This window comes from Fusarium verticillioides, chromosome 4 (assembly GCF_000149555.1).
Source record: "Fusarium verticillioides 7600 chromosome 4, whole genome shotgun sequence".
In the NCBI taxonomy this organism is placed as follows: Eukaryota; Fungi; Ascomycota; class Sordariomycetes; order Hypocreales; family Nectriaceae; genus Fusarium; species Fusarium verticillioides.
In genome coordinates, this window is record NC_031678.1 from 4,148,503 (window position 1) to 4,173,346 (window position 24,844).

General features: G+C 47.9%; 12 protein-coding genes across 12 annotated transcripts; 6 read left to right on the top strand and 6 right to left on the bottom strand.

Moving 5' to 3' along the window:
• Positions 1–1,959: 1,959 nt before the first annotated feature.
• Positions 1,960–2,412, top strand: FVEG_12491 (hypothetical protein; the record flags this gene model as incomplete). The annotated part of the gene is made up of 1 exon (XM_018901833.1): positions 1,960–2,412. One exon carries the CDS (start codon positions 1,960–1,962, stop codon positions 2,410–2,412), a length of 453 nt encoding a protein of 150 aa, XP_018760417.1.
• Positions 2,413–3,524: 1,112 nt separating this feature from the next.
• Positions 3,525–5,859, top strand: FVEG_12492 (hypothetical protein; the record flags this gene model as incomplete). The annotated part of the gene is made up of 3 exons (XM_018901834.1): positions 3,525–3,883; positions 3,937–5,512; positions 5,578–5,859. 3 exons carry the CDS (start codon positions 3,525–3,527, stop codon positions 5,857–5,859), a joined length of 2,217 nt encoding a protein of 738 aa, XP_018760418.1.
• A 125-nt stretch (positions 5,860–5,984) lies between these two features.
• On the bottom strand, positions 5,985–7,179 carry FVEG_12493 (hypothetical protein; the record flags this gene model as incomplete). Its single annotated transcript, XM_018901835.1, has 6 exons — positions 5,985–6,027; positions 6,099–6,337; positions 6,406–6,420; positions 6,474–6,718; positions 6,769–7,029; positions 7,164–7,179. 6 exons carry the CDS (start codon positions 7,177–7,179, stop codon positions 5,985–5,987), a joined length of 819 nt encoding a protein of 272 aa, XP_018760419.1.
• Positions 7,180–7,596: 417 nt separating this feature from the next.
• On the top strand, positions 7,597–8,212 carry FVEG_17281 (hypothetical protein). Its single transcript, XM_018906533.1, has 2 exons — positions 7,597–7,847; positions 7,899–8,212. The coding sequence occupies exons 1-2, from the start codon at positions 7,665–7,667 to the stop codon at positions 8,073–8,075; spliced, it is 360 nt and encodes a 119-aa protein (XP_018760420.1). The 5' UTR covers positions 7,597–7,664; the 3' UTR covers positions 8,076–8,212.
• A 50-nt stretch (positions 8,213–8,262) lies between these two features.
• FVEG_12494 (serine/threonine protein kinase) lies at positions 8,263–11,408 on the top strand (the record flags this gene model as incomplete). Its single annotated transcript, XM_018901836.1, has 4 exons — positions 8,263–9,377; positions 9,445–9,571; positions 9,649–11,325; positions 11,382–11,408. 4 exons carry the CDS (start codon positions 8,263–8,265, stop codon positions 11,406–11,408), a joined length of 2,946 nt encoding a protein of 981 aa, XP_018760421.1.
• A 641-nt stretch (positions 11,409–12,049) lies between these two features.
• Positions 12,050–14,030, bottom strand: FVEG_12495 (hypothetical protein; the record flags this gene model as incomplete). Its single annotated transcript, XM_018901837.1, has 5 exons — positions 12,050–12,707; positions 12,759–13,057; positions 13,110–13,510; positions 13,561–13,869; positions 13,925–14,030. 5 exons carry the CDS (start codon positions 14,028–14,030, stop codon positions 12,272–12,274), a joined length of 1,551 nt encoding a protein of 516 aa, XP_018760422.1. The 3' UTR covers positions 12,050–12,271.
• Positions 14,031–14,739: 709 nt separating this feature from the next.
• FVEG_12496 (hypothetical protein) lies at positions 14,740–16,589 on the top strand (the record flags this gene model as incomplete). The annotated part of the gene is made up of 5 exons (XM_018901838.1): positions 14,740–15,059; positions 15,111–15,378; positions 15,439–15,837; positions 15,892–16,212; positions 16,263–16,589. The coding sequence occupies 5 exons, from the start codon at positions 14,740–14,742 to the stop codon at positions 16,587–16,589; spliced, it is 1,635 nt and encodes a 544-aa protein (XP_018760423.1).
• Positions 16,590–16,714: 125 nt separating this feature from the next.
• Positions 16,715–18,996, bottom strand: FVEG_12497 (hypothetical protein). The gene has a single exon (XM_018901839.1). It carries the CDS (start codon positions 18,780–18,782, stop codon positions 16,992–16,994), a length of 1,791 nt encoding a protein of 596 aa, XP_018760424.1. The 5' UTR covers positions 18,783–18,996; the 3' UTR covers positions 16,715–16,991.
• Positions 18,997–19,570: 574 nt separating this feature from the next.
• On the bottom strand, positions 19,571–20,026 carry FVEG_17282 (hypothetical protein; the record flags this gene model as incomplete). The annotated part of the gene is made up of 1 exon (XM_018906534.1): positions 19,571–20,026. The coding sequence occupies one exon, from the start codon at positions 20,024–20,026 to the stop codon at positions 19,571–19,573; it is 456 nt and encodes a 151-aa protein (XP_018760425.1).
• Positions 20,027–20,267: 241 nt separating this feature from the next.
• Positions 20,268–20,486, bottom strand: FVEG_17283 (hypothetical protein; the record flags this gene model as incomplete). The annotated part of the gene is made up of 1 exon (XM_018906535.1): positions 20,268–20,486. The coding sequence occupies one exon, from the start codon at positions 20,484–20,486 to the stop codon at positions 20,268–20,270; it is 219 nt and encodes a 72-aa protein (XP_018760426.1).
• Positions 20,487–21,276: 790 nt separating this feature from the next.
• Positions 21,277–22,797, top strand: FVEG_12498 (hypothetical protein; the record flags this gene model as incomplete). Its single annotated transcript, XM_018901840.1, has 2 exons — positions 21,277–21,466; positions 21,518–22,797. 2 exons carry the CDS (start codon positions 21,277–21,279, stop codon positions 22,795–22,797), a joined length of 1,470 nt encoding a protein of 489 aa, XP_018760427.1.
• A 278-nt stretch (positions 22,798–23,075) lies between these two features.
• On the bottom strand, positions 23,076–24,787 carry FVEG_12499 (hypothetical protein). Its single transcript, XM_018901841.1, has 5 exons — positions 24,545–24,787; positions 24,305–24,473; positions 23,976–24,243; positions 23,452–23,914; positions 23,076–23,377 (listed from the first exon to the last, which is right to left on the bottom strand). The coding sequence occupies exons 1-5, from the start codon at positions 24,695–24,697 to the stop codon at positions 23,282–23,284; spliced, it is 1,149 nt and encodes a 382-aa protein (XP_018760428.1). The 5' UTR covers positions 24,698–24,787; the 3' UTR covers positions 23,076–23,281.
• Positions 24,788–24,844: the final 57 nt, after the last annotated feature.

Genomic DNA, 24,844 nt, shown 5'->3' on the forward strand with positions numbered 1-24,844 from the left:
TACTATCATTGCGAGAAATTAGGAAGTAAAGCCCGTGTCCACCGCCCTGGTGGCATCCTCACCATCTCCGTACATGTCGAATTGTCAGTATTCTCTCTCCAACTAGGTAGGGTATTTTCAATAGTTCTTCTCCAAGACCGGGTTCTTCACTAACCGCGTGACACCTTTATGGTCTCCCTAACAGGTCCAACCACCGATAGCAAAGCTGGACAGCTTGAACCCTTGTTAACGCTAGGTGGTCGTTATGTGGCGTAGCTGTCAGATGATTATTGATACCCCTGTTTGACCCCACAGATTGTCGGTGCTGAATGTGACTATCGGATGCAGCCGAGTCAAAGCGGCCCGTATCCATTATGTGATATAGCCTTAAAATAGAAGAAATTGCCTGAAGGACACAGACTATTGTCAATAGGTCCAAGACACTGCAGGTAGGTGTACTGTTCTGCCCAGTACCTAATTAGGAATTGTATAAAAGGTATTAAATATAGCTGCCATTTAAGCAAACGTAGTTTATAAAAGCCACTCTACTTAGTATAGGAAATAACTAATAGTTTCTTAAATTCTGTTAAATGCCTATACTTCTTAAGTTACCTGTATAATATCTTGAAAAACAGTCAAGGTAGGCTATCGTTTCTTACCAGGTTGACGCCAGGCTATTTAGGCGCTGTGGCTTACTACAGTCACTATTATACTAGCCGTATGCATGTTCTATCACATTGGGCTGTGGGACTGGCGAGAACATAAACGTAATAGACTGGTCCTAGTCAATTAAATGTCTTCAGTTTCTCAGCTAGCTGCATGCTCTATCTATATATTGCTCGGATAGATAAGCGTGTCTCAGTTCAGACTTCGACAATAAACCCTGTTATATATCAATATCCATTCAGGTAGCTAAGTTAGTCACAGATAGCCATACAGTTCTATGTTAAGTAGTAAGCATAAAAGTCTCTATCTATATTGATTAAATTGCATGCTTGTATAAGGTTAGAGGTTTGGTCAGGCGTCTAATCTTTTGATGCAGCCTGCCACATGCGAATAACTTACACCTAAGGCCAATTTCATAACCCAATTAGTGAGAATTAAAATATATAAACCCTTCTATTAGTGGCTGGCTGAGAGACGCAATACAGCAGATCTAAACTAGCTTAGTCCGTGGAGTTGAGACACTGGCTATTGTTTCCCCTGTTAAGTCGCAAGGTGGCTGGCTGAGATATAGGTAAGGCCTGCTTGCAAAAGGCGGAACCCCAAAGCGGTAAGTCCTTCGATAGAAGCTAGTGCGCAGGTTTGATGGCTAGCCAAACCATTGTGGCTGGCTGATAATACCGTCTTCACCTATGACAATCTGTTCAATCCCCAGCGACGAGTCATATGTTTGTATAATTACTGGATTTGCATGCCGTCTTATTCTGAAAGCATACGATGCTGACACACCTCATAGGTGTCAAGAGCGCGTGTGTAGCTCAGCAAGACTCCATTGAGTTGCTGAAGCGAGACACTGAATCAGCGAATACCTTTCGAAGTCCATTCAATGCAATGATTACCAATTCCACCTCTTGTGATTCGTTTAAATTATCTTCTTAAGGCTTAGTCTCGAGCAACCTAATTACACACGCATAATGTGGCTTCTGAGGTAGGAGGGCAGATGTTCTGAACTTGAATCAGAGGTAAGCAACATGAAGGAATGGTCTAACGTTCCTTTTAGAGGCATAGAGATTACGGCAGAGTTAGATATATAAGGGCCATGCCATTCCACTTAATTCTTTGTATTGCTGCCACTGCAAATCTAACTTACTTTACAAGTCTAGTCAAAAGCTGAATCCCGTGGATGAAAGCCTGTCTTGGTGTTCTTGCCTTATAACCTGCCCACTGTACGTCACCATCTTTAGTCCCCTCTATTACACTTACCTACTTTGACCAAGGCCCATTAACATTTTTCACATCGCCAGATACAAAGCAACCATGTCTGAGATGATCAAGATCGCACAGAAGCTGGCTGAAGAAGGGCCAGCAACCCTCAATACAATCCAAGATGCCAACGAAGCGGCTGAAGAAACACTAAGAACCCATCGTGGAGAAAAGCCCTTGAACCCGGGCCAATTTGGCCCCAAGCTGGGAAAGGCAATCAAGATTCTCACACCTGAGGAGGCAGCCGCCATCGCTAATTTCAACGCGGCCATAAGCGAAATCGACAAGGGCGTGCAGGGCCTCAGCGTGAAGCTCAACACTGGAATAATTCCACTGGAGGATTGGTGGCAGAGTACCAAGAACTACATGAACCAAGGAAAATGGGTGGACGCGGCGGATAACATTCATGGCATGTTGACTGCCGTGCCAGACTTTCAGGCAAAGAAATACAACACTAAACCGTTTGCACAGAGTCTTCAACAGGTGCTTGAGGCTATTTCGGATTAGTTTAGTGAGTATGCCAAGATTTTAAGGGTATTATTAACCTGGCATCTCCTGATTTGTGGCTTCTCTTCAATTCACATCTGCGTTATTTCTCCCTTCTGCATTCTTGGGATGACCAGTATCATAAGTCCTTGCCATTCTCTTACTATGTTCTGTCTGCCGGACTAAGCTCTCAGCCCAAAATATCAACTGCAAATAACACATCCATCTTGCATTCGTGATTTCGACTTACCATTTGTGGTTTGTTCTATGGCAAGGTGGCAGGCGTTTGCAGGGATTATTACCCACGAACGTCACCCAATATGGCCTAGTGCTAGAACCTGCATGAGGCTATTGATGGATGTTTCACCAAGGAGCGTATCATAGCGCGATATAACTTAGTACGAGAGTCGTTGTGGGTATGCTGAAACTAAAACATGTCACAATCCTTGACTTGCATTAATATATTGCCACGGCAGTTTCCCCATTCGAGATGTCATGGACTGGTCTCGACTGAAGTGGCTGGCTGGCAACAGCGGTAAGACAGTTGACTTCAGTATGTCAAGGGCACTTGACTTAATGGGCAGACGTAAATGAATCCTTATCAAGTTGAGGCCTCGTGGCTGGCTGAACACGAGCCCAAACCCATCACGCGCGTCTCCCGCTTGTTGTATATGGCTTGGCACGACCCGTGACATTTTAGACTCCAATGGAAACGACCTTGAAAATGGTCAAGTAAATTTAGCTGGGTTGACAACAAAGAGCGCGATGATCAAGTGCTACCATTAGTTGGATAGGATTTATATATTGCAAGACATGGTCTATTGAAATGTTATTGTAAAGTAGTTGCCCAATAAGAGATGTCGGGTCTTTTCTACCTAATGTCATACTTGAGTTAGATGACATCGGCTTAGGTGGCTTGCGGAAGCAACAATCTTCCGTGCCGTTTAGTCCTAGGAGAATTTCGGGCATAAATCAGGCTGTTTGGCACGAGGGAGACTAAGTTCCAATGCAAACCATATTAATAAACCTTAAGCTGTAATAAAGATTGCAACTGGTCAATTCTCACCAGCTATCGCACAAAGTACATTAAGAACAAACACCATTCAATATCGACCCAAACGCGCATCTCATCAATGGCTTTATTAAATACCTATCAGCAGACCATCGGCGACAAGCTGACTGAATACCGACCTCTCAGGACACAGAGATATGCCACTGTAAATGTGCTAATAATTACATGGAAGGATCATGACCTTGGAATCGACTTTGACAGGGAAGTTACAGAAGTCAAGGACATGTTTAGCCAGACTTTCAACTACGCCATATGGCCTTTCAAAATACCATCTCAAGACCCTGAACTTTCGCTCAATGTATGTGTCGCTCAGTTCATCAAGAACTTTGGAGGGGCAGACGATCTCCTCATCGTCTTCTACAGTGGGCATGGCGGAGGAGGGAGCAATACACAGGCGAGAAGTCCTTGTATTTGGGCAGCGTAGGTAATCGGCCGCACCTAACAGACACTAGCTAACCATGTGCATATTCAAGCAAGATATCCGGCGGTCCAACGCTCGATTGGTCCAATATTCAGCCCCAACTTTTTCTCTCCCTGGGCGACGTGGCCATTATTCTCGACTGTTGCTATGCTGGGCAAGCTGCGCGACCTCACACCTCTCATAAAATCGAGTTCTTGGCTGCCACGGACAAGGATAACTGGACACCGACGGGAATGAAGAAATGGCCGTCATTCACCAAGGTTCTCATGCGAGAGATGAATCTTGCAATGTCTAACGAAGGGCTTGTAACACTTGCCGCCCTCCAGAGTCGTATGGTAATAGCCGAAGCTGGTTTGAAGCGACAACCGTTCCTGGTCTCTCTAAGTGGAGATGCTTCAGAGGGCCCAATCAAGTTGACAAGACTGACTAATGGTGACAAGGCCTCAGAGCTTGTCCCTCAAACCGTCTCGCAATCCATCAACTCCGTGTATCTTCGTCTATGTCTCTTCGATCCTCTCGATGGGTCAATGCTGCCGAGTCTACTTCGGTGGCTTACCCGAGACTCACCAGCATCCGTCGAAGATATACAGCTTATTGACCGTGTTACCTCGCAGGCACAAGAAATAAGCAAGATGGGAGCATATGTCTGTGAAGCGGCGTATGAACAGGAGAGAACCGAAGCCTTATCATTCCTCTCCCAAGAAGGGCGGACTGAAGCTCAGAGACTACTCGCTGAGCTCAAGCTTGCTGTTTTTGCCTCAGGAGACGCATTTTCGGTAAGGCCCGGAACATCTCATGCTGCTCTGGAAGGACTTAGGGCAGCTTCTTCCAAGCTGGTAGACTTTCTGGGAGACTCACTTGCGACGATGGACACATGCACGCTAAGTAATCTGGGTGACACCGGCTCTACTGCTTTTGAAGACATCCGGAGCAAAATTGCCATGCGCCTTACTCTGCTTGACGACGAAAAAGTGCTGGGTAATCCTACTCGCGTGAGCTTTAGCGACACAGCAAGCTTAAACCAGCGGATAAGACATGGAACACAGGCCGGCCGTGATGTGTTGGTCGAGTATATCTACTACCTCGATGAAGACCCCGATGCCTGTGGGCGTATGTCACATCAAATCAAGCGCATTATAGCGCTTCTCACCGAATCTAAGAGCCCAGCATTCCGCTGCTTCGAGATCTCCGGCTTCACTCACGAAACGCTCTTTGGACCTCGCTTTGGACTTGTTCATCTTATCGCTGAGAGGTTCAAGGACCGAAGGTGGATACCTCTTACAGAGTTAATTGGACAAGTCAAGTACGTTCCTTTGGATCGCCGGATGCGGCTGGCTGAAATCATCTGCGAAGCTATCCTACATCTACACTCAATTGGCTGGTATCACAAGAACATCAAGAGTGAGAATATCATTCTATTTGATCTACCAGAGGGCGATGGAAGTAGTTCTTCAGCTAATAAGTGGGACTTTGAGAACCCGTTTCTGGTTGGATTCGACTGCTCTCGTCCGGCAGATGCAGAAACAAGAAATACAGTAGATTTCGCGACGGAAAACAATATCTACAGGCACCCAGAGCGATGGGGGAGATCGGCACGATTCGAAAAACATCATGACATATATGCACTGGTAAGTACATTAGAATATTGATTCCTCAGCGTAACTCTGTCTAATAAATTCCCTTGATGGTACAGGGCATCCTCCTACTAGAGATAGGCTCCTGGCTCAAAATCCCTACATTGGATACGAAGAAGAACAACTTTACGCATATCAGTAACCCCGAAATGCTTCGCAGCTTATTTCTCAAGGTTGCATCCTCTAAAGTTGCGCATGCAGCAGGTACGCGGTATGCTGAAGCAGTTAAAGTCTGTATAGAGAATAGATCCTGGAAGACTCTCGAAGATTGGGAATCACAAAAGCTGGTGCGAGAGAGGGTTCTGTGTCCACTAAGGGAATGTGCTGCTGCAAATAGCTAAAATAGCAGATATGTCAAAACTGTATCTTTAGTGTCTCTATGCACTTTCAGGCCGCCACACTATTCTATTATAGACACTATTTGCTAAAATCATGCCATGCACGCCGAGTTAAAGGATTGTCCCTTCTAGCGGGATTCTGCTAAGAATGCACCGAGGAGTGTAGCATATCTGGCCAGAAAGTATCATGTTAGTGAGCACTTGCTTCCACAGCAATGCGAGAAGTAGCATAGTAGACTTACGTTATCAGAGCAACTAGAAAGTTGTGTTTTGTCAAGTCGACAGCAGCGAAGAGCATGATAGACGTCCCAAAAATGAAGAAGGCGAAAACTATAGATCTGGGGAGGCTTCCTCTGGAAGCCTGGAGAATAATTGTGGGAAGAACCAACCATAGAGGAACAAACAGGGCCACAAAGGCTTTGATGACACGATCGAGAAGGACAGCGGAAAATAGGAAGATGTTGGGGTCCTGAGTCTTGGTCTATACGTATCATTAGTTCATGCTGTTAATCGGAGGAGGCTGAGGTCCAAGAGGCCACCAATGCTTACCTCACTAGTAGAGAACTGTGGTAGTGTTAGTACTTTTGTTTCACTCTGGCAGTCCTTAGTAAACATACCAGTCTTCTAACACTGGGAAAGGTCCTCAATGCCAATTCCGCTAGCGTCTCCAGCCCAGATCTGTCACTTCTCTGGGCCACTCCAAGAGCCACATAGTCTGTGTCGTTGGACATGTTGAGAAAGCATCCGCTCTCGGACCGAACTAGTGGTTTATTTCCCAAAACCCAGTTCTCTACATTTTGCCGTTGTGCTCTCTGTGGTTCGGGGAGCTGAAGCATGCTATTGTAGTCTTGGATGGCTTTGTCTGAGGCCTGTTAGTACTCAAGCATGGCGGCAGGTTTGTTATAGACCAACCATAGACCTCTAATGTTGAGCGGATCTGCTGTAGGATGTCACGTCTGGTAGTGTTGGCATCTTGCCTACGGCTGCAGAGCCCTAGCTGTACCCGGTCAACGTCATCACAGGCTTTCAGCCGATCTTCAAGCTCTGACAATTGATCTTGTAGGTCTAGAATACTTCTCATGTGCAAGAAGTCATATCTTTTGAGAATAGAGAAGTTTTTATCTAACGTCAAGAACTTGGCCAGGCGAGGGTAACCCTGGCGATAATCCTCTACTGTTGGCCATGTCAGCATTTGCCCCGCAGGAGAAAGAGTCAATAGTACGATCGGTGAGCTACTGTCTTGGCTGATAAGATAACAAGGGACACCGAAATAGGGTTATATGGTACAGTAGGCAAAGCGGACTTACACATGGTACTGCTCATCATTTAATATAATGGTTGAATATATTAAACCTAGAGCTTCGGGAAGTGATGATATGTACTGCTGTTTAAACGTGCTGACACCTACCAGGAATAAAAAGACAGAAACGAAAGCCAGATTGCGGCTTAAGCAATCATAGGATGGTAGAGGGCCTCAGACCTGCAAGCTGCGGGTTGGAGCCTGGTTACGACTCAGCCCCCAGGCCTTGTGCAACCACACCATCAACACCACCGTTGCCTTGTCTCACACAATAGGCTACCGTTGGTTCTCGGCAATGCACTTTGTCGCCCTGTTCTCCATGTCTGCGCCAAGGAGCGGGGTTACTGAGGGATTTTCTCGTTTGAGCTGCCTGTTGTGTTGCAATTAATATTCTGTCTATCTGTATAAAGGACTTTTGATGCGATGGTGAAGATATATAGGAGCAAAAGTCCGTACCTCTCGCCCTTATGACAGAATAGCCAGCGGTGATAGTCCCCACAGGATCATCATGACTGAAAACGCAGACAAGACAGCCCAGCCCGAAACAGGTGGAGGGGCTCGCCTCGCCACAGCCCCAATTCAAGACGCACCCAGCAAATCAGAGGAGGATTCAAATGTGCAACAGGTCCAGGATGAAGACGATGATGATGACAGAAAAGCCCATGTGGCTCGTTACAATAACAATGTTCCCGTAAGCGCTACGTATCACTAGTTACCTATCAGACGCTCACTTTTGCCTAAGTTTCCTTTCGAAATTGGAGAGACTGTCTGGATCGTACAACCAGGCTACCGTGCACCACGAGGGGAATTCCGCATTACAAAGGTGCACCCCGACGACTTGTTTGAGCTTGTTGATTGTGCAAACAATGTCATGCACCCAGATTTAGTGGAGGGCAAGTATTTAAGGCGTGATATCTAAGTAGCGGTCAAGAAGTCTAGATAATTGGTAAATCAAGCAGGATGGGTGGTGGCTTGGATGTTGAACTGGCCAATGCACGTTGGTCCAACAAGCCACATGTCGTGGATAACTAGATAAGAAGCGCTTATGACCGTGTCTCTACCCAATGCTCTGCATTTATTTCTCGTCCGCTCTGTAATACCGCAAAATGGCCCTCTCTTTCCGCACCTCTTCCACTTCCGCCCTCCCGAGTCATGAACAGCCAATCAACCAAGCGAGCATATCTTCGACGGCACTGGACTTTGTCTATGCCCTGTCGACAGTTGATTTTGAGCTCTATACTTCTGCGCAACTGCATTTCGATGGTACTACTACCAGGGTTGCTGGACGAGGCGGTTATGCCACTGTCGAGATTGGCACCATCAGACGTTCCAAGAACCTCGTCGCGGTAAAACGAAGTCTGATGCAATGGGAGAACCATCAACCGACTCAAACTCAAGATTCAAAAAGGATCTTGGGCAAAGGATTTGAGCAGGTTGTTCAAGAGTTGCGCATTCTTGGACACAAAAAGGTCAGGAGCCATGACAATATAGTGAGCCTTGAGGGCTTCTGCCTGGACGAGATCAACGGGGTACCCTCGCTAGCTCTCGTCATAGAGTATTCACATCTCGGCACTTTGCGTGAGTTTCTAGTCCAGAACAATGATGCCCTCTCGTATGATGAGCTGTTCGACCTTGCGTTGCAGGGCGCCCGTGGCTTGGATGCTCTTCATAAGCTGCTAGTCTGTCATGCTGACGTCAAAATCGATAATGCACTCGTATTTGAGTCCTCAACGAAGATTAACGGCAAGAATTGCTGGGTGGTGAAGATCTCGGATTTTGGACAATCTATTATTGCATCCCGTGACGATCCTGCTGGGAGAGTGCCTTGTCGACCCGGGACACGTCTCCGAGAGGCTCCCGAAATCAGGCGAGGCCAGGCGTTTCAAGACCCCGGCTACAATATACAGGCTGCCTTGAAGACAGATGTCTTCTCATTTGGCCTTTTTGTATGGGAAGTGATGAAGAATGGCCAGGGATACTTTGATCCGGCGTGGGCAAGGCTAAATGGAAGGCAGTATGACGCGGATAGGATGGAGGACTTTCTTAACAATTTGCCTGCCGATGCCCTTTTAACTTATGGGACCGAGTTTTCAAACAGCTTGGACCAACGCCCCGTTTCCCAGAAGCTTATGCGGGTATTTGAGGGTTCATTGAGAGACCGGCCACGAGCAAGGAGTACTATGAGCGAACTAGTGGAAGCGCTTAGGCTCTCAAGTGACAAGTGAGTGGCTACACTTCTATTCTTTGAGACACGATGCCACATTACTATGATGTACTGACACGTGCAGATGCGAGGAGAAGAAAGTAATATCAGATTCACCTACAGATCTTGGGGCCATATTCGCCAAACTGGGCTTTGATGTTGATGACGACTCTTCAATAGGAACATGGGGAATTAGCAAGTCCTTTTACGATGTAAGTGATGCGACTCCCTCCTAACGAGATATATGGAGCGACCATGACTAAGATACTCAAAACAGTTAATTGACCAGGCAGACATTTCTGGATACTACACTATGTTATCCCAGGTTCCGATGTTGCTGCAGCGGAAAATCCTTGCCGAGCTCAAAGGCATGGCAATATCTGATAGCACGGAAACTCATTCCTCGGGCCACTCCGCTATGACCGTCGCTGAGTGCTATACACTTGGCTTTGGAGGGTCACACGACATTGCTCAGGTTGTCCAGTGGCTGGGAACTGCAGCTTCGAAAGGGTTCAAGAAGGCAGGGCTTGTATATCACCGAGTTTGCGAGGCTGTTGACATTCAGCCGCAAGACTTGAGCGGCGCCGACAAAGGAAAGGCCTTAGAGATGGCTCTGAAAGGGATCCCCACTGAGAAGTACTTGTCGGAAAGAATCCTTCACCACAGCCGGAGCGCTCTGGAAGATGCGCGACAAAGAATCCTTGGCCATGACGCCATATCACTCCTTTCAATGGCAGAGGGGATCTTTATCTCTGCTTTTAGTGAGGCCAAAACGGATACTTTACTTCCATTGCATGCGGCTTCTTGGCTTGGGGAGGAGGCCCTTGTGGCGGAGCTATTGACAAGCACTCCTCCAGATGCACAGTCAGCATTGGGTTTCAACGCCGCGCACTTTGCATGTCTCGGAGGCCACGTTTCGATTCTCAAACTCTTGAGCAAACATAAAGTGCCTCTATCAGCGGCTAGTCTCCAGTTGATAACGCCTCTACACTTGGCAATCTTCTTCCAGGCTGATGACCTCGCCACAGTTGTGAAGCTTCTCGTCGAGCATGGCTGCTCGCTTGAAACACGCACGCATGCAATCAAATGGGATGCTCATGACCTTTCAGTTTATGGGACGCCAATACAATGGGCGTTACAGACACGAAATAGGACCCTTGCGCGTATTCTACTACCACTACAAGCGCAATCACCTAGTCCTGAGTGGCTACATAACGTTATCCAGGACTTTTACTGGGAGCTATTGGAGGATCTTCTCCCCTATTTCCAAGGCCCAATAGATGATTTTGTTACATTGCAAACAGCAGAGAGGCCATTTACTCGGTACATTGCTCACGGTCGAGACTATGGCCAAGCCATCGAAAGGACTGTCCGGCTATGTCATGATAACGGAATTTTGGGCTTTACCGCTGACGGTCTATCTCAACTCGATCTCATAATGACTTCCACGCGTACACTAACCGACTTCTTGATGTTCAACTATGCTTTGGATGTATGTTCGGCAGACTACATACGGTACAGAGGGCCGGAGCCTTTTAGTTCCCCTTTAATCGTCTCTGCATTCGGGCGCACCAACCACCAGGAAGCTCTTCGCGACACTCTGTCCCGACTGACCGAATATTATACACTTGATGAGTTGGAAGATGGCCGCCTGGCCGATGGCTATAATCTTCTTGGGGTGGCCGTTGCTCGTCACAATGTGACGGCGGCACGTATCTTACTCGAAAGAGGAGTTGATGTCAACAAATCATACACGCTTGGTGGTGTTTCCATCATGAACCCGATCCAAACTTGTCTTTTTGGGAGACCATTGCCTGAGATGCTGTCGCTATTGGTCGAGTATGGTGCCGACCTTCTGGCCAAATGCTCTATGACGAGGCTAACACCACTACAACTACTCCTTGTCGGTCCAGTTCAAGTAGACGACATATTGAATATCCTGGCCAGTCATTCACAGCCGGATCAGGTATATATTGAAACTCTGTACAGGAGCTTTACTAGGTTCTGTTACATGACCGTTAGACATGGCTTAGGGACATCGCCCAGTAGCCAAGAGATGAAGAAACCTCAGCTGCGGACACATTATTTGGAGCAATTCCGTCGGCTGCTGATGGACCCTAGATTCGTTTGCTTCGTCGATGAAACCTATCATCCAGATGGCTCTACAATGATCCAGCAGGCGGCAAGCATAGTGCACCATCCCGCCGTTCGGCTGCTGCTCGATGCAGGGGCCGATGCAAGTCGACCATTCAGCCATGGTAATATTTCGATACTGCCACTACAACTCGCAGTATTAAAAGGTAGACTACTACAGGAGGCGAAAGTTGATAGTCCTGACCCTATACCAGGAACTGAATACATAAGTATGGATCTGGCGATGGAGGTTGCTACAGAGCTCCTGCAATGGCATCTGGCACGCAGCGACGGCCTATTTGACGGTATAAGCGAACTCCACATTGCATACTCTATGATGTATGCCGAAGGAATCAAGAAATATCTTGAGGCAGGTCAGAGTTTGGAGGCAAAGGGACATTGGCCCGGGATTGAGAATGCAGTAACGCCCAGAGAGCTCTGTCGTGATTCATTTTGGAACTATGAGTCGGGTTATAGCATTCAACTTTATCCACTTGTTGAAGAAGAAGGGCTTGGGCAGGAGTACAGAGATTTATTAGCCGGAATGCCGAGGGAAGCGGGACCGCTAGAGAACGCCTTTCCAGGATATGCAGAATATATGCAGAATACCTAAAGCACTAAGTACTCAAGCAGGTTTCAGGTTTCACAACTACTGCACTTTTTAAAGTTTGTCCTGACGTGTTCCTAGGCAGTCATATGCAGGGAATGATATGCCTGCTGCCGATTCCTTGTAATTCCTTACACTGCTAGTAACAAAAGGCCCAAGAGGTTCCTATACTCTATACTTCCTTCGCCTTCATCATTCTTTCAGTGTACTCCTTGCCAGCCTTTAACCACCATGCACCAATAAGTATTGCCAGACCGCCCACGACAACGCAAGTGTAGTTCATGTTTGCAACCTCGACTGGCATAACGTAAGGGAAGGAGAAGAAGATAATGGCAAACGTAAGCCAGCAAACTGTCACAGTGTTGACAATGGGTCCGATCGTTGGACCCATGTGGAATACGCCCTTGTGCATGTTCTTCCTGCCGGTAAGCAGGTTGGTGAGAATCGGGAACATGTAGGAAATGTTGTTGATGGTGACGGCTGTTCCGAGAAGGGAGTTGAATGCGGTCGATGACCCAAGATATAGGCATCCGAGAGCAGCAATGACTGCTGTGACTGCAAGCTGGGAATTGAACGGGATCTTCAGGCTTGAGTGGACCTTGGACCAGCTGATGTAAGGTTAGTTATGAATCTCTCACATCGTATTCTTATAGACCTACACCTTGGAGAGCGGAATAGCTCCGTCGCGGGAGAAGGCCCAGAAGATCCGGCCAGTGCTGAGCTGCGAGCTAATTACGCAGGGACCGAGAGCAATGAATAGGATAAACAATAGGCCGAACGCACCACCAGTCTTCTGGGTGACCTGGCGGAAGAGCTCTGCGAGTGGCATGCCGGTATTGCCGGATGTCAGCTGGTCGAAGTCCTGAATTGAGAACATCAGACTGATGAGATACGTGAGACCAGTGCAGAACGCGATGATCAAGGTAATGGCGATGGCGAGGGGAGCATTCTTTGAAGGCTGCTTCCAGTCAGTGGCCGCTCTTGAATATAGAAGGATCAGTAGAACTTACGTTGGGCATCTCTTCTGTGATATGCGTCACTCCATCAAGACCGCCAAGAGAGTACAAAGGGTTGACCAGACCAGTAATGAAGCAAATGGCATTGTTGTTCCACCCAGTCGTGTTGATCCAAGTCCTGAAGACGAATTCGGGATCACGGTGTGTTGGGGCGCACGCAACAACGGTGACCAGCACAACGAGCCAGCCGATTTGCAGGTAGAAAAGCGAGAACTTGTTCAGGGCGGGGATGATCTTGTTGCCGAACATGACAACGCCAGCGGTAAGTAAGTTCAAGCCTTGGTAGACGATGAAAGTCTGCCAGGCCTGGATCTCGAGGTCGGATATGTATAGCGCGATCAACGCCATGAGGATCTGGGCGTAAATGATGTTGGTGGATGCAGTAGTGAAGATCCCTAGGGACTGTCAGTGGCCAAAACCCTGCTAATCGCAGGAGATGACTTACAGCCGAGAACACTGAACCAACCAGTGAGAAAACTTAGAATACCAGTTGCTCTTCTTGGGGCCACAGCCGCAATCCAATGATACATGCCGCCTTCAGTAGGATAAGACGACACAAACTCGGCGAGTGACGCTCCAAGAAAACATTGCAGGATCGTCACGAGGATGAAGCCGTAGATGACCGCGCCAGGGCCTCCAGCTCCAATCTCGGTGATAAGTCCAAGACCCAATCCTGTCCATGAGATAGTTGTGGTAGAGGCGAGACCGATCAGACTCAGGGTACTGAAATGTCGGTTGAGCTCTTGGGTATGACCTGGTTGAAAGAGTTAGTGTGGCCGAGCATTAGAAATAATGGTTATTCGACGAACCCATTTGCGCCAGACGAAGTTCATCGGCGTTGATCTCGGCTTTTGTGTCCCAAATATCCAGACTCCGCTTCACGCTGGTAATACCTTGATCCTCTGGTGCAGCCATTGTCGCCGAGCAAAAGTCGCGATTCTCTTCCCTGTAATGTCACGCTCACAAATGTCAGGATATGAACCAGCCCTGCAGATGTTTCATCATGGCTTCTGGGGTCACGCGAGATATAAGCATATTCATACCCTAGCACGTTATCTTAATTCTCGAACGATAGCTTATCGGGTAGTCGGCAAAACGCTCACATGTTGTGCAAGCATTGTGACATGCAGATTCCCTGTTCAGAACGGGTCTATGTAACCCCATATTTCCTGCCTCTCCAATCGCGGAGACAAGTCGGATACAAGCGCGATAATACAGATGCACAATCAACGGCCAACTGCGGACCGGTTCGGCTAAAGCGCCGGTGAACGCCGTGATTAGATAGGATATCTTGAATCAAGAGACCGGTCTTGTGAGCCAGATAAGGCCGTAGTCTATGCGGGGTAACCAGGCCCTCCACATGGTTCATGTACTAGCATCGGGGAACCGAGCTAGGTTTATCATTGCGATACGTGGAAATTGGAAGGTCTGAACTCGAAGATGTTGATCGGCAGACCCTCGCGTGGCATGATGCCGAACTCGGCTTTCATGGTAGAATGGGGTTAATATCTCGCGCAACTAGCCTCTACCTATGTATAATAGTATGGCTTATAACATGGCATGGCCTCCTCGCACCTTTTTTTTGTCTCTATCCACTCATACAGGTTGAGACAGAGTTGAAGTCATGCGTTTCTCATCCATCATAAGCCTTGCAGCTCTTGCAATCGGTCATGGAGATGCTGCAAGTAGCTATGTCAAATCCATGTCGCCGAATGCGCAACAGCTCTTCACCGAGTCGATGGAATGGATGGATACCTTCTACGATAAGAAGGCAGGTTACCTATACGACTTCAGCGCCTCGGTAGCTCTCCGCCATGAGACACGCAGCTCAGTCTGGTATGCCTTTGGTCTTTTGGCAAGAAACGAGGGGTCAGATGCCGCCGAGGCCGAGAAGATTATCAAAAACACCATTAATGCTCAATACAAGGTCCCTGCTGATGAATGGTATGTCTGGCAGCGAATAGCGTAACTCGTTTAACTCTGACTCTGCTTTAGGTATGGAGACTATCAACAGGAGCCTGAAGAGCCTTACGTTGGAAGCCCAGCTTATCCTCCCAAGATTTACGGTAGCTGGGACCCCAACTGGCGCGGTTTCGTTGGTACGACCTTGGTCATGTGTATGGAAGAGTTTCCTCACTTGCTTAGCAAGAGCACTCAGAATCTGATTCTACACTCCCTACATAACGCGACTAAGGGCGACGAGTACCGTTTCGGACACCTCGACAAGACGAAGGACAACCTTTACCCCTCCTACAGTAACCCTGTAAGTATTTCTGGCGAGGTGCTTTCTGTTTTACACGTTCTCTAACTATGAGTTTACCAGTCTATCATGCGTGCCTTTGTTTCTGGCTGGACTGGCCGTCGTCTCAATGACCGAAATATGACTGTTGGTGGCGAGAAGTATGCTCAAGATATCATCGATCTCTTCAACAAACACAACACCCTCTCCGAGTTCAACTCAGGAACCTACACTGGCGTGTCTCTTTTTGGTCTTATCTTGTGGAGCAAGTACTTGCCCGAGGACTCAGTTATGACTAAGAACGGGCCACGAATGGTTGAGAGAACCTGGGATGCTGTTTCCCAGCTGTGGCACCCCGGTATGAAGAACATAGCTGGTCCCTGGGATCGAGCTTACGGTTACGATATGAACCGCTACCTTAGCTTAATGGCTCTGTGGTTCTGGACTCTGACTGGAAAAGAGAGCTCCTCCCTGACTTCTCATGTATTCAATCCCTGATCCTTCCGGCGGCTGCTGGGTCACTAACGTAGTGTATAGCCTCAAGTCATGTCGCACATGGCTGACTACGCCTGGGCGCCTCTTTTCGCCGCTCTCGACAAGACACATCAGAAACTCATCCCGAAGAAGACACTCCGAAAGCTCTCAAAGTTCCAGGGCGAGCATACCTTTACGGGAAGCGCTTACTATCCTCCCTTCGATACGGCATCGCGTAACATTACTACCTGGCTGTCCGAGGATCTTACTATTGGCGCAGAGTCCTATGACGAAATTGTTATTGGCGGTCCATCTCAGTCCCAGGAGTCTTTCAACCCTGCAGTGGTCCAGTGGAATACTGGAAACGAGATCTCATTCATCTCTGTATGGGTCCCGAGTCTTATCGCAGAAACCCAAAGCTAACAAGATCACAGTTATACCCAACCGAGATGGCTCTCCAATCCCGCGTCAAGCCCGGCAAGCTCAGTTTATCGTACCCCTACGGCAATGCCAGTTCTGTATTCACCTTTGTTGTCGGTACCTTTGAGAAGAAGCGTACTGTCACTAGCTGGGATGACATCCAGGGTCTGGAGGTGAAGGTTTCCGGCAACATCAATTCTACATACGCACTTTCATTTGCTGGAGGGTATGGTGGTGCGGACAGTCTGATTCGGGATTTTGAGTTTTGGAACTTCACGTACACGATGCCTTCCGGCTTTCAGGGAGTTCCTTCTGTAGAGCTTGACTTTAAGCTCATTTAAATCCAGACCGTAGAAGATTGTCACCCGAGAAAAGTACCTTGTATACAATGAATAATTCAATAGTCTTTGATAGTTAAACATCCAGGAATCCAAGCTTACTATAATGAATTATCGCGCCAATACGTTAAGTGAATTTGTTTTTGTGTATTAATCGGTGTTGGCTAAAGATTCGCTGAGCCTAGTTCAACAAACTCGAACTTACTGCATGCACAAGCCGGCGTCCCATATATCATCTTTCCAAGTATCCTATCATGCTCCACCACCATTCCGATACCATCAGGGACATTCTCATCATAAAGCAGCCCAGGAATCCTATAAACTTGGGCCACGCCTGGGGTAGGCTCCCCCCACACAACAAGTCGGAACACAGCCCGTTGCCCACAAATCTTACATCTGATCTGACTAATACCTTCCATTGGAGTTCCGTACTCTCGCAGGAACCAGTCTGCTTCTCCGGCTGCAAGCTCCAGACGTGACTCTCGCGCGTGCTTCCCTTCCTTGCTCAACTTCAAGACCCTTATGAGCTTCTTTGCAATCTCTAACCTCTGCTGAGTCACGTCTTCCCCTGGTTTGATGTCTAGCAACGGCCCGTACTTCTCCAAAATGTCCCTTTATCTTATCAATATGATACTTGGCTGTCGAGTTACAAGCATCCCCAGGTCTTTCATCTTTCCATTCCATGTTTAATGCTTTATGTTCGCTCCGAGGGAATATGCGTTCCATAGCCTCACATAAGGCTTGGGGCTCCTGGCCGCTAGCCCGGACTACCTTGGACAAAATATAGTCCACGACTGATTCTGCGTCCCCTCCGAAGTCGTAGTACTCAAAGGTTTCGATGATACCAACCGTCTGGAGTTGCGGCTGGATCTTGTCGTCCCGAATGATTGACTGAGACATCGCTTTCCTATGACACCTGCCCATGTCCCAGAGCCTCCATGTTCCCGTCGAATATCCACGCAGCCATGGTGCTCGGGGGTCTATCTCTTCACTTGGTGACGGGATGAACAATAGGGGGGAGTAATCGCCTTGCTGTAGCGCAAATTTTGCCAGAGAAAAGAAGTATACAAAGCGGTTCTCGATGAGAATAAGAGGATCTTGTTCTGGTCGGAAGTCAAGCATCTTCCCTAGAGCCAAGAAGTAGTCTCTTGTGTACTGGCACTTCCTATGGCCCAGAATTCCGATTGCCCACCCGAGAGTTCGGTGCATTTCCCGCTCATTCTTCCATACTTCCATGTCTATCCATGAAGTCATCCGTTTTAAAGTCGTATTTTGGCTCCAAATGTCCTCTGTGACAATCGAATTGCTTCTTTTCTTGACCCATTTCGAGTGCGCAGTGTCTAGATGATGACATAAATCCCTGGCATAGGCTTGAGATAGTGTGTAGTCCTCCGTGAGAATGAGGACGTCATTGCTCTGAATGTACTCCAGTGTCACCCACATACGGTCGAACCACCGAGACCGAATGATGGCTGCAAGATCGACAATAAACTTATCGTAGGGAGAGTCCTTAACATGGCCTGCGAGATGGGTTGCCCTGACGTCGTCCAGATGGACTACTGTTTTCGCAGCATGGTTATATATCTCCGGTATCAGAAGAAGGAGCCGTTCCTGGACCTCGGGGCGCCATTGTGGAACGCTCAAGTAGTCATGCCAGACTTCGCAACCGGGAAACTTGGCTGTAAGTGCCAGGAGGGTCCTGGATGGAATTTGGTAAACCAGCCTGGAAACTTCGATGCTCTCTAGACGAAGGTCCTGTGCAGTGGCCACCGCGGGGTGCCAGGCATGTGAAATGGGGAAATAGCTGATATTTTGAGCCTTGATACAAGATAGGTGTCTGTTGAAGATTCTCAGATTCCACGGTGATACCGGCTCCTGAGTGATATCAATGACAGATGATTGTTGGTTACTATTCCCGGCGGCTAAGGTTCGTATTGGAGGTTCACCTTCCGGAATGAATTGTTTTCCGCACGACACGCAATCAGAGTCAAGGCCGGTGCCCCATACGTATGATAAGAATGAAGACTGAGGGGTCTGTCGCAATTCGCTGCCGACATGGAATGACACACTAGGCTCCCTTGATATCGCTAGTGAAGCAGTGCTATTCTCGCGTTTCCTCTTGAGATCTGCAGTACTTGAAACGATACTGAGAGAAGTTGAGTCACTGGCAATGCCATCGGCAAGGTTCTCGCTCATGTCAAGTGCATTGAGTATGACTCAAAGAAAGGGCTTGGCTTCATTAGGCGAGCTGCTGGGCGGGCGGAGTCAATGAGGCAGCTTGGCACGGGACAGCGGTCGGCCGATGTAAAATTCCAACTGAAGCCAGTTTATCACAAGTCTATTCAAGCCTGATGAGACGATAGGCTAATGGCGCCGAAGGGAGCATGATAACGAGGTACTGTGAAGTCAGAGATGAACATGAGCCAGCTGAAGTCAGATTAATTTGGTGGCTGGCTCCAGATAAGAAAAATTGCGCTAAGATAAGCATAATCAGGTCACGTCTCACGCCAATCTCGTGTGCAGGGCGGAGCAAGAGAGCATCATTGAGTCAACAAATATGCTTTTCAACAACTGTTTAACAGAAAAGTAATTTCTTCAAATGAAATAGCTTCTGTATTCTCCAAAGGCCAACTACGCTGTTAGCTTGACTATTCGCCCAGCATCCAAACCTCAAATTCGGATAGCCCCCATCCAGCACCTGACCCAGCATTAGGTGCCTCAACACGCAGTCGAGAAGTCAATATGGAAGGGAAGACGATCTTGGTCTCGGCATTTGAGCTGGTTGTTATCGGAGTACGAGCCTGGTCTGGAATTTTCACCCACGCATTACCTGTCCAGTACTGAAGGTCGTAACTGGTAGGGATCCGAACACCATCAGAGTCATCGTAGAAGAGCAGCACATTATCGACAGCTTGATCCTTGCATAAGTCGACTCCGAAATAATCTTTCAAATTTGGACTATTATGCGAAGTCCAGCGGCTGTTTCATGGAATCCCTATTCTGAAGATCATTCCGTTCATGGCCTGCATAGGATGATCCGCTGGAGACGTGTATGAGGCAAAAGCGAGGGGAAGTCGAGGATCTCGCTGGCCATTTGCTACTATGTTCGTTTGGGGGGAAACTGGTGTTGGAACAGATGGACCGACCTTGATCTTTATAAGACCGATTGTTTCGCGACTCCCAGCAAGCTGACCATCAACGTAAACTTTCAAGCCTTCGTCTCGGTCGTAGACTGAACCTGTTCTGTCCCATAAGGCAGTTATAGAGTGGCCGTTGTACGCCACATTCTCAACTGCAAAATAAACCCATTTTAAAGGAGTCAAGGGATCGACCACTACTGTTTCACCAGACTGGACTCGTATCCCGATCAGGCCAACTAGAACATTATCAACAAAGGTCGAGTGGTAATAATCTCCGCTGTGATCGTAGCCATCATACATCTATTTGTCTTCGTCAGGATGATGAGCTTCAGTCACATAAGGTTGCTCGTTTTTGTATTATGTCCGAGCATATCGATGCAGCATCTCATAGTAGTCCTCTGCAGTGGTGTATTTCTGCGCTGGATAATCGTGGAGAGCATTTTCAACCGCAGTTAGAGTCTGCGATGTTGCAAACGGCCATGAAGGACCATCCCATCGGCAGCAATTCTCTGCCTCATACATGAACCACTTGCTTCTTCGATCAGCTGTACTCGTGCGCCCAGTCGGAGGTATCTTTGTTGACATCGTCTCTCATTGGTTTTGGGAACTGGCCTGGTCCAGCGAGCAAATACTTTGCGATATCTTGACCATATCTCGTATCATGTATCCACCGGCCTTCGGTGATATGATGACCTGCAGCAGCCACAATACCACCATACGGTGCGCCATAGCTGACGGGGTACAAGAACTCACTGGCCATGTAACCATACTCTGTTCCGGTGTAGACAAGGTGTTCTTTGTAGGTCTGCCAGCGGTAGTAGTACACCTCCTGGGGCTGCTCGCTAATATCTGTGGCGCTCCACCATTAAATCACTAGCTATTACAAGCTTAGCTGGCATTCCAATCTCTGGTAGCAGCAACACATTACGAGGTAACGGTCAGATAATGAGCTACACCTTTCCGTTTTTGAGTGGAAGGGAGGGTTCCTTACTGCTTGCGACACGATGCTTTCTTTCAGCCACCAGACAAAGCTTGAGGGTCTAGAGCCTAGAGGGCATTAGAAGAAGGTGAAGCTCGCAGACTCGTATAAGCGCTAAGTGCCAAAAAGGCTAACGTCTTTGGTCAACTCAAGCGCTCAACATGCCATCATCCAATCACAAAACGTATTGGGGCTGTGCTCTTTGAACCTAGAGCGAATGCGAGCTCGGGGATCCCATACGCCACGTTGCTATTGTTGGACACACATGCTAGCCATAGCTCTTGTTAAATCTGTCTCTTGCGCAAAGCTTAGATCGCTCAAGCCCGTAGCTTCACTAATGACGTTGTCAATTGGACTCCCACGTGCAATCCGTAATGGAGTTATGGATACGACTGACCATAATAGAGTTTGTTGCGTGAAACGTAACAATCATTTGTTGAAATATTTGTTCTTTTAGAGCAGATGAAGCATGGTAAGTTGACGTTGGTGGCCATTATATAACTCGTAGTCCCATTCGTGAAACCGAAGACATCATCAACGGCCCATCACTTCCTCAATAACTTTCACAGCCATGTCTCCTCAAGTTGAGAAAGTTCTTTCGCTCAATGATTTGATGTCTGATCTTTCTTTACAGAGAGTTTCACACTGCGATACGAACGCCCAAGAACCTTTGGGTGGGGAAACAGAGAATGTGTCGGTTACTCTACCTCCAGTCACCCTGCCAGATCAAAAGGGCTCAGAAATGACACGCGACCTGCGATGTAAGTGCTTCGGCTCGCCATCTGTCAAGGAACCGTACTAATTCTCGTCAGACAAATACGCTTCGACTTACCGAAGAATCTTCGCGTTCATCTTCATCACCAACGTGGCAGTATTGATTGCCCTTTTCGTTACCTCTAAAGCTAGTATCTTATCAAGAGATGCCGGCAGCGCAGCTTCTGCAAACCTCATGGCATGCATCTTATTTCGACAAGAGGAGTTCGTGAACCTTTGCTACGAAATTGTGGTGCTGGCTCCTCACTCGTGGCCGCTCTCTATTCGGAAACGACTAGCCAAGGTCTTTCACTACGGAGGTTTCCATAGTGGTGCTGGAGTTGCTGCTACTGCTTGGTACATAGCCTATACCATCCTTGCCACTCAGGAATGGGCTGGGGACAGACAAAAGTACAGACTCGTCAACATGATCACCAGTTGGATCGTGGTTGCCATGTTCCTCATCATTCTCATCGCAGCTTATCCCAGTAATCGACGAAAGTTCCACGATCATTTCGAAGCTTTCCATCGATTCGCCGGCTGGGTATCTTTGCTCGCCTTTTGGGTACACAACATTGTGTCAGCTCGTGTTACGGCACATGAGTGGAACCAGTCTATTGGTTATGCTCTTGTGCGATCTCCCAACTTCTGGTGCATCTGTGTTACGACCTCATGCACGATCGCATCATGGTCCCGACTGCGCCGCAGGGTTGTGTACCCCGAGAAGCTTAGCGATCACGCCACTCGTCTTCACTTCAAGTACCGAGGAATGAAGCCCTTCTATGGTCTCAAGATCAGCGACAAGCCCATGACAGAGTGGCATGCATTTGCTACTATTCCTGATATCGAGCCGGAGTCTGGCAAAGTTGAAGGCTTCAGTGTTGTTGTTTCCAACGCCGGTGATTTCACCAAGAAGCAAATCATGAATGACAGCGAGCGAAAGCTCTGGGTTCGCGGTGCGCCTCTTCATGGGCTTCTCTACACATCAAAGCTATTTCGCCGAATCGTCATCGTCGCTACTGGATCTGGTATCGGGCCTTGCCTTTCCCTTCTCTACGCCGACGAGACCCCTCGTCGTGTCCTCTGGTCTACTCGTGATCCTGAGAAGACATACGGACCGACAGTTGTCGGTGCAGTTCAACGAGCTGATCCAAATGCAGTCATCTGGAACACCACTAAGCGAGGTTATCCGGATATTGTCCGTGAGACTTACCAACTTGTGGTGGAGTCTGATGCAGAGGCAGTTTATATCATTTCGAACCCCAAGGTTACTGAAAAGGTTGTTTTTGGTATGCAAACACGAGGTGTCCCAGCATATGGAGCCATCTTTGACTCTTAGATGTTTACACATTGGGAATTGGGGTGCTTTTGTTTAAGGTTTAGAGAATCAGTGGCTTTTGCATAGACTATAGATTATAAAAGACACGAGGCTATAATAGATCCATATATTACTAGAAGAAGGAATAATTACACAGCGTGAGGAAGCGTCCTGATGTTAACATATTTATGTCTTGATCTTCCCCAAGCCAGGTGCGGGCGAGTCTTGGACAACCTGTATCTCAAGGCTTGCCTTCAGACTGAGCCTTTTCATAATTATGTCTTCTAGCCTATACACTAATAAATTTAGATATTATTCTTAACGATGTTAAATAGGGCTCTTCCGTGCGGGTATAAAAACATCTTTTCAGCATCAATTTAGCAGTGGCGGTACCTAAATACTTATAGATCCAGACTGAACACAACTGATACGCAAACTCCAGTGTCGCCGAGAGAAACGAGACTCAAACGCCTGAAATAACCTTATCCACTTTGCATTTTATAATTCATTTCTTCGGCTTCCTTCCCCAGACGACATAAAGAGGCATATAGGCATGAATGCGCGGGTTCATCAGATCTCGCCGAACATCGATTAGAGACACCTGTAAGCAAGTTAGCAGTTGAAAGCATCGTCTGGAATAGCATTATAGCCTGCTGAGCTATGTGGCTAGCTTACCTCAATCTGAGCACTGGTCCGTTCAAAGGCCTTATTCAAAAGCTGATAAGAGAACCCAGATAGTCCATCGAGCATGTGATCAGCCCACATCCATCCCACTTGCTTGAGCCGTGGGTCCTTGGCCCAGCCGTTGATAGGCATCTTGATAATACGTTCGTGGACATCCACAAAGCCAACCCGCTTGTAGATCTCTTTGAGATTCTTGCCAAAGATGGCCGGGCGCTCTAGCTTATCCGCCGCCGCTATCAAGTCATTGCACCATGTCGCAACTGGGCCTTGAGGATCAAGGGTGTCGTCGTCGCACAGGGGAATGCAGTCCGTCTCTTGCGACTCAAACCAGCCGCCGGGCTCAAGCGCATTGAAGGCTTGCTGGGCTATCTGCGTCTCAAAATCCGACCAACATCCAGAAGTGCTACGCGTGTGAATATAGTCAAACTTCTGATTGAACATCCACTCGTCGCTTCTATTGTATCTTGGTCAGAATGATTGATCGGGTAGGGCGGATGTTGTAAAAAGAGACTTACGAGTCCTCGACGTAGAAGTAGACATTCGGAGGCACGTCGTTTGGTTGAATGGGAGATAGGTCTGTGCCGATAATTGTGGCGTTGGGGAAGATGTCACCCATCTGGATAGCCCAGTCGCCTATCCCAGTGGCGACATCGAGAATATTCTTTGGTGGCCTTCTAGTAGAGAGCGGTGCCAGGTACAGCTTGCCTTTCATAATCATCTTATAGCACTCGCCCATAATTCCGAGTCTCTCTTGCTCTGTATTGTCATTAGGGAACAGATATGCTATATGGGAGTGAATGGTCAGTCAAATGTGTAAAACTGCAAAGGAATCTGGGTTCCTTACATCCAGCACGATAAGCATGATAGGTACGGCCAAACTCTTCAGGAAACGTCTGCACACTGTCGGTCAAAGAAGCCGAATCGTCCCAATCCTCGACCTGGATAAAACTCGACGTCGCTGATGAGGCATGTTCTACTGAAGAGGCCGACCTGGCCGCAGACTCAGCCTGAGACTGAGAGGAGGAAAAAAACACCAAGTCAGCTCGCTGCAACGTGCTCTTGACATGGGACAACTTTAGCCTACATTAGCTCCCAAGGGAAGACCGTCTGTCGCCCTCAAGTCAGTCATCGAGGGGCAGTTGAAAGTGAATTCCCCACTTCGGGCATTGACCTCGTTTCCACCGCAGGCATCTCGGCCTTGGCCTTCCAAGGGCTGTTGGCTCTGTTGGTCCACCATCCAGTATATGTATCGACACGACGACGTGGTCGTGTGTATGTTGGTTGGCTCGGTTTGATATGGGAAGAAATTTGATCATAATGCGGCTCAGGCCCTTTGGGCAAATCGTGGTGGTTGGCGAAGAGACTAGTGGCTGACTGGAAATTA